Consider the following 7,541-nt stretch of genomic DNA (forward strand, 5'->3'; position numbering starts at 1 on the left):
AGGGGGACAAGAGATCAGGCCTGAGGACTTTTCTTTGTCATTTTCTTTCTACAGCAGTTGCCTGGGCTCGTGCTGGACTCAAAAAACTCAAGGATGCCCGGAGAGCGGGAAGTGCCTCTGTTGGTAGGAAATGGGCTTTGGAGCAAGTGCATAACTGGGAATGGGCGCACGATCACCGTGAGCTCATGTTTCTCTCCCAAAATCCACGATCCACAGCAGAGACTTTGTGTCTAACAAGCCAGAGGCTTGCAAGGGGATTCCAGAGTCATGGAGTTAAGACTGTGAAGGATTCAGGTCGTTACCTGCACATTAAACAGTCTCCGGTTACATCTGCCACCACTGTGGGAGTCAAACATTAGGGAGTCCTAATGCCCATCCGAAATAATTCCATTCCCCACCCTATGTTTTAAACTCATGTCACTCCTCACTGAGGCTTTTTAACCGAGGAGGGTTCCTTTTCCTCCTGTCACCCTGACAATTCCCCATCTCCATCCTTTCCCAGGATACTGAGCATAGAGTTACATTGGACAAACATGGATCAGTTTTGTTGACTCATTTTGCAGAGCCACACATGTCTGATTTAAAAATTCTTAGACATGGATTGATCAGGATCGGGATGTTTTTAGTCAAAAAAGCACATCAGTGTTGAATAAAGGCCCTCCTTTTAACCATTATAGTTTGTGGTATGTATCTGATAAGCTTAGGAGACAGTTAACAAAGTCCTTGCAGGTGGATGCTGCTCCACGAGTGGAACAGTGTGGATCAGGCAACTCTTATCCCAATGCATTTTCAAGGGAAGAGGAGTGATGGCAGCCGGAAAATACCATTCTGGAATTACACGGGGCTCGGAGCTCACACTATTAGGCGTTAACTAGATAATGTTCGCGTTAATTTGACAATGTTCACCCAAGCAGACGTGGTGGAACAGGTGGAAACGCGCCCATGTCAGCGGCTCTGCTTGCCCTCAGACCTCAGGAGCCGCCGCCATGTTGGTTCGGGGGCGGGAACACCAGTTTTGTTCGCGGCACTATGACACAACCCCGAGATTGCCCCGAGACCTCTTTCAGGCCGGTTAAGAAGCGAACTGGAGGCTTTTAACCAGCCCCCGGCAAGGGGTTACTCCTCTCCGGGCAGCGGGCACACGCCAGGAGAGGGGGAAAGCGCACCCGCGGAACGCCAGGCCCAGGGCACGACGGGCGGGGGGACGGCAGTAAAGGGAACACCGTCCTCGGTCTCGGGGAACCAGTTCCGCGGGGAGCGCTTTGTGCGCTGCACCGCGGCGGCTCGGCAAGATGGCGGCGCCCAGCGCCCGCTGCCTGTGGAGAGGTGACGGGGTTGTGCTGAGGGAGCCGGGGGCGCCGCCGCCTCTCCGCCTCCGCCCGCCGCCCTGGAGCGGTCCTGGGGTCCGGGGAGCGCCTGCCCGGGCGGGGCAGGGGTAGCAGGAGGCCTCGACGCCTGTCTGAAGCGATGTTTGCTCTTCCCCCGCAGCACTGGCCGCGCAGCGCGGGTGGGTCCGCACCGGGCTGGAGCAGCGCCTCGCCGCCCCCGCCGTGGTGAACGCCGCGACCGCCCGGCCCTTCGCGGCGGCAGCCAAGTGAGTGCGGGTCCGGCATCCCGGGAGGCTCCCTCGGCCGCGGGGGTGGTGGTAGCGGGGTGTGTGGGGCGTTCTTGGTGTCTGCAGTGTTGCTCCAACAGCCCAGTGGCCTTGGTGGCGTAAACACTTGTCATAAAGAGTGTCACGGTTACGGGGAAAGACTGAGCGGGTGTTTTTGAGATGTGCTTTTGGGGGCCGTGGCAGGGTTACAGCATGAAGGCTGCTGAGCTCGTGGGCTCGGTTTCAAACACTTCCTCGTCTTCAGTTTGCTTTTTAGTGTTTAATTTGTTGCCTCTTTAATAACACAGCATGACTTGGAGAAGTGAGAAGGACCTCAGTGTACAGGAGTGTGAACAGTGTTTTACACCGAGCGTTCTGAAGTGCTGCAGACTCCGTTGTCATGGTTAGACAGGAATGGAGTGTCTAGTTACTAATTTTTAGAAAAACATTTTAATATTTTTTTCCATGCCTTGAGACCCTCTGGAAATAGGAAGAAGGGTGAAAATTGGGGCTGGTGTTTAACTGCATGCAAAATGCTGCAGGGAAGGGAGGAGAAACCTTTTTTATAAGGTGAGACTGCTACAACAAGAAGAAGAGAAACCTTGCAGTTGTTCCTTCCCTGTTGGATTTTCTCAGTTTAGGCCAGCCCAGGGGCTGTGTTCCCCACATGCTGGTTTTGCTTTGGTGCAGCAGCAGGTCCTTAACACGTGACACACCATGTTCTTGACAGGCCAAACTCTTCAACTGATGACCCAACAAGGTTTAAAGGTTTGGTTTGTTTTTTTTTTTTTTGTCTTAGACCTGCCAAAAAAGGTGCCCAGTGGACCAAGAAGGAGAAAGCCAAGGACAAGCCCTCCCGCCGGCGGCGGCCGCTGATGACCAAGCCTGTGGACGACGTGTACCTGACGTGGCTCTACCGGCGCCCCTTCTACGACCTGGAGCAGGCCGTGGGCATGCTGAAGAAGTTCCAGCAGCTGGACTTCACTCACCCCAAGCAGTTTGTCTATATCAATGTGTTCCTGGATATGGCCCTGAAGAAGGTTAGGTCTGGAAGGGTGTGGGGATCTTGGCGGGTTTTTTTTTAAGGGTTTAAATCTGCTCCAGACTTTGCACTTGCGTGGTTTTGCCAGCACACCTCGCTGTGCTTTGTTCTGGGGTCACTGTTTCGCTTCTTCACCTTGTTTGGATTTGTAACTTGCCCTTGAGTCACGATTTCTCTTTGGTTTTTTTACTGTTTTTTTGATTCACTTCCTAGAAAAAGCTGGATCCTTTCTCGGGTGCCGTCGTCCTTCCCCATCGCTTTACGGATGAAGTGAATAAGGTTTTGGTTTTCACAGAGGTGGGTGAGCCTGGATTAACTTTATTAGCGTGTGTTTTATGTGTCCAGAAAACTCCTGCAGCTGTCCTTTGCCACTTAATCATCCTAGCAGAACAGACTTCCACATATCTGTATGAGATAGTCCAAAAGAATCGATTTTTGTCCCGAAGCAAAAGCTTGAGCCAAAGTTTTTACAAAAGTGAAGCCTTTTTGGTACAGACTAATTGGTAGTACAGCTGTTCATAGCTATGTTTTTCTCTCAACAGAATGAGCAAGAAGCTGAAATAGCTCGGGAGAGTGGAGCTGAGATCGTGGGGGGACTTGAATTAATGAAATGGGTATTGGTTTTTATTTTAATATTTTTAAGAATTATATATATAGCCTAATTTAAACTGTGTTTGGGCCTGGGGAGGGGAAGAAACCCGATGTCCAGTAAACTCCAGCTTGCCAATGTGAAGAGTGAGGGATGGGTTTGTGTGCTCAGAACAGCTTTGTAGGTCCACTTGTGTCCTAAATATATCGAATTGTTTTTGTTGCAGATCTTGGAGGATGAAATCCAAGCAGATTTCTATGTGGCTGTTCCTGCCATAATACCCAAGCTAATACCACTGAGGAACAAACTGAAACGGAAATTCCCGAGCACCAGAAAAAGTAAGAAGCGATTCTTCCTTGCAGCTCTCGATTGCTGAAGAGGATTTAACTCTGGAGGTGCCACTGAAAGGTTTTTTTGACGAGGACGTGTAATTACGTTGAGTGTTAGACCGCATTTGACTGCACCACTTGTTCTGCCTTTGGTAAAGGAAATTTCAGGAATCCAGATTTGTGCTTTTCTCCTACAACAGGCAAACCCGGGATTAGAACCAAGATAAATTTGCCTGCTAATTGCCCTTAATTAATCCTGATGAATGAGGAAGGAGGGAAGATGGAAACTGTTTCTATAATACCCCTGAGGACACCACTGTCTTGTTTGTGAAACTGCATTTTGGAGCGGAGTTCAGCTGCCTTAATTAATTACCACTTTACTAATACCACACTTATCTGTGCTAATAAGCATCGCTCAGACAACTCTTTTTGCCTTTTTTTGCCTTTATTTATTTTATTTTTTTTTAAATAGATTCCCTGGGCAGTGATATTCCCAAAATGGTGCAGCTCTTCCGAGAATGTCACGAGTACGCCGTGCAAGACGAGAGTGTAATCAAGACAAGGATAGCCAGGGTGAGTTGTATGGAGAGTTTTCTCTCCTGAGCAGAACTCAAGTTAGTATTAAAAGAAAGGGGAAAAAAAAAGATGTTTTCAATCTGTTGCCCGAGATTTTTAACCATGTTCTTTAGCTGACCTGTGAAGGAGATGGAACTCTTTGTTGTGCAGCATCTTCAGCTGGTTTTAACCCCCTTTTTTTTTTTTAAGTAAATGAACTATGGGTTTGTAAGTCCGTGGTCAATATGGACAGAAGGATGAAAAAGTCTTTGCTTTACCCAAATAATAAAAGACTTTTAATTTTGATAACGGTAGTTCTGGACCGGAGCAGAAATATAACATTAATTTCTGCTTATTTACTTATTTTCTGTGCCCCAAACTGTGTGTTTTTTATTTTTCCTTCTGGTTTGTCTCTTTTCAACCCTGCCTGATGTTTAGTTTTCCTCTAACTGATGGTGGCACAGGAAGGAAGGGTACTAACCACCTGATCCCGAGAGAATTGTTCCAGACTTTGAACAGGGAGATAGCTGATTGTGTGCACACCAGGATTTAGTGTGGAATGCTTGTTTGGAAGCTGGGATATTTAATTGGGTGTGGGAGCTGTCTTGAAATACTTGAAACCCTCTGAGCATTGCCTGTCTTCATTGTGGGGCTGTTAGTGGGATTTTGAACTCCTTAACAGGGAACACGGAGAAGGAAGATCTACCCAAGTGTAGGATAAATAAATACCCAGTGTTTTCAGGTTTACTCATCTGGGCTTCAAGTACTGCCATGTCTAACCTGGCATTGTCCTTTTCCAGCTGGATATGCCTACTGAGCACATAATTGCCAATCTAAAGGCAGTTATCCATGATATCTGCACCTTCAAGCCACCACCTTACGGTAAGGAGCTGCTGTTCTAAGGTGGGAGTTCAAGTTATTAGCAAACAAAACTTAAGAACTGAGTGGTTTTAACTGATTGTCATTAAGTGACCTTTCTATTCTCAGGATATTTCCAAAATTTCTGGGGCATCTGCTTAGCTGGAGAGGAAGTGGTGGTTCATGAGCATAATTTTAGGGAAGAGTAGCCTTGAAGTGAGCGAAGAAAAGAACTTTTTATACTAATACTTGCCTCGTGTCTGCCAAAAGAATCATCTTGCACCTCTCCCAGTGATGCTGTTAATAGTAACTGCTGTACAGAGACCAGGCCATGCCTTGAGGAGTCCAAATAAAAAGCATAAAGGGTTGGTTGACCTGAAATATAATAAATAGGTGCAGAAAGGGGTGATATTTTTGTTCTGGATGATTTTAAATGTGAATTATGCCAGCCTAGTTCAGTCATCTGGTCTTGGTAGCATTTCTGCTGATTAGTGATTGATTCTTGTGGTGGGCCCTGATGAAAAATATTTCCTGTTTGTGGGAAGCAAACTTGCTAATCTTTACAACAATGGAGTCTAGCTGTGCTTTACTGTCAATCATTTACAGCAACTAGTTATCAACAACTTAATTAGTTCTTGTCAGGCTTTCCATAGGTGATAGCAGGTGTCTGCCAGGGAGGATGGGAAACTGTGGGCTGAAGGGATGTGTCTTGTTGGGATTCTGGACACGGTGAGGATTAATACTGAGGTGAGTCAGCCTGGAGCCGTGGAAAGGGGCCGAGTGACCACATGGGTGGTGTTTGTTTTCTAGATCCCATTGTGCAGAGGTTGGTGATCAGATCTTCAACCAGTGAAGGTTTGCAAGTGAACCTTGATGGCATCTTACCTCAAGTGGAGAAAGCAGAAGAAAAGGAAGAAGAAGAAGAAGAGAGAAGCGCAGATGATGAGGATGAAGCAGAAAAACCTGTCCAGGAACCCCGTTAGTACCTGAGGTCTTTCCTTGTAGATCTGACGATCACGCTCAGGAAGCAAAGGGTGTCGTTCAAATCATGCTCTGTGGAAACAAAAAAATAAATGGAACTCGTGAATTTCACTTCCAATTTCTGTGTAACAATGTCACAAACAGGAGCCTGTTGTCAGAACCAGGGAGTTTTTTTTCCCTAAGGAAAAATTGAATGTGTTCTGTGGGAGGAGTGGCCATGCACCCTCTATCTCAAACAATGCAGGTTCACCTCTGTGTAACTGAAACTACGTCCCTCAGAGAATCCAGGCAGTTCATGGTTTGCTTGCACTATCCCAGGCAGAATTGTGCTTATAATATTTTGGGATGAATCCTGCCTGAAGCTCCAAGTGTCACTTGTCTATTTTCCATCACAGAGGTGGTTCTTGAAGGGCTTGTGAACAACCACTTGGGATAAGTGGATCAGCCCGTCTTGGGTGTGCTTGGAACGTGAACTGATTTCATTCAAGCTGTGGAAATTGCTCTGATTTCTTATTTTTCCTGCTTTCCTCCAGCGCAGTTCTTAAATATACACTGGCAACCAGGATGTCTTTCCCGTTCTTTCCAGGAGGTGGCGTTCCTGCTCTTCCCTCCTGTATAAGTGTTGGAAAAAGAAATTCTCCTTGGGTGGTTTTTTTTTTTTTTTAATGTTAGTAAAACTGTACCCCCAAATGTAAGATGGTTCCTAAAAGGATTGGCTATTTACAATAGGGATCCTGTTGGATGAGCTGATCCGAATCTGGAAAGATTTGTGACTTGAAGTCATTCCTGTTATTGGAGGCAGGGCTTGTTTTTCCAAGAGGTTGCTCAGATACGTCTGCATGGAAGTTCTTGTAGTTCCCATCTGAAGCATTTGGCTGCTGTCAGTCAGGAATCTTGGAATGTTCCTGTTGGGCCACAGTGATAGATTATGGATTATGTGGGGTGCTTTGCTCAGAGTTTGATCAAAAAATTCTCTTTAGGGGTGTGGAGGAAAGTTTCACAGTGACTAAGTAGACTTGCTGGGTTCTATGTGGAAAAAGCAATGCCGGTGCACTTGGGTGTCCATCTGAACACATTTTCCCTCCTTCCTTTGTTCTGCACAAGTTTAAGTTGTAGAGTAAAGCTTTTTTAGCTTCCTAATACTGATGTCTAGGAATTTCTGATCTGGAGCACCAGTTTGAGAAGATAGGTGAGGGTAAGTAATTAAGAAGAAACTTTTTTTTTTTAATTACTTCAGATTTGTGGAGTTTTTCTCCTTTACCCTGTGCTTTAAATAATTGATTGTACAGGTAACTAGTGGTTGTGTGCTGGCAGGTCTAGTCCATGAGCAAAGGTAGTCACTTAATCAGCCTGCACAAAAGGCTTGATTACTTCTGACAAGTTTTATCTGGGTGTTTTTTTCTAGTGAAAAGAAAATTAATCACGTTGCATAAGCTCCTCATCTACAGCCTGTCTCCCTTCATTAGCTCATGTACAGCATCCTCTGCAAGTACATCCCTGATCCTGCCACCTTTTTCCTGCTTGGAATTTGTGCTGAGGACGAGCAGGAAACGTGAAGCCACAGGGATGTGCTTCGGGACCTGGCTCTTGGTG

The 7,541-nt window shown here is 46.4% G+C and overlaps 1 protein-coding gene across 1 annotated transcript; it reads left to right on the forward strand.

The window, feature by feature from the left end:
* The first annotated feature begins 1,277 nt into the window (after positions 1 to 1,277).
* MRPL1 (mitochondrial ribosomal protein L1) lies at positions 1,278 to 6,059 on the forward strand. Its single transcript, XM_017836758.1, has 9 exons — positions 1,278 to 1,326; positions 1,489 to 1,594; positions 2,394 to 2,634; positions 2,850 to 2,933; positions 3,179 to 3,250; positions 3,452 to 3,563; positions 4,027 to 4,127; positions 4,910 to 4,991; positions 5,778 to 6,059. Exons 1-9 carry the CDS (start codon positions 1,293 to 1,295, stop codon positions 5,948 to 5,950), a joined length of 1,005 nt encoding a protein of 334 aa, XP_017692247.1. The 5' UTR covers positions 1,278 to 1,292; the 3' UTR covers positions 5,951 to 6,059.
* Positions 6,060 to 7,541: the final 1,482 nt, after the last annotated feature.

The sequence above is a fragment of the Lepidothrix coronata genome, unplaced genomic scaffold, assembly GCF_001604755.1.
Source record: "Lepidothrix coronata isolate B3197 unplaced genomic scaffold, Lepidothrix_coronata-1.0 Scaffold283, whole genome shotgun sequence".
Lineage (NCBI taxonomy): Eukaryota > Metazoa > Chordata > Aves > Passeriformes > Pipridae > Lepidothrix > Lepidothrix coronata.

What these genes read in the sequence shown, in the direction of transcription:
- MRPL1 (XM_017836758.1), top strand. Translation starts at nt 1,293, where the DNA reads ATGGCGGCGCCCAGCGCCCGCTGCCTGTGGAGAG. An exon ending in TGGATATGGCCCTGAAGAAG is followed by an intron (nt 2,635 to 2,849) that starts GTTAGGTCTGGA and finishes TTCACTTCCTAG; the next exon opens with AAAAAGCTGGATCCTTTCTC. An exon ending in TCAAGACAAGGATAGCCAGG is followed by an intron (nt 4,128 to 4,909) that starts GTGAGTTGTATG and finishes GTCCTTTTCCAG; the next exon opens with CTGGATATGCCTACTGAGCA.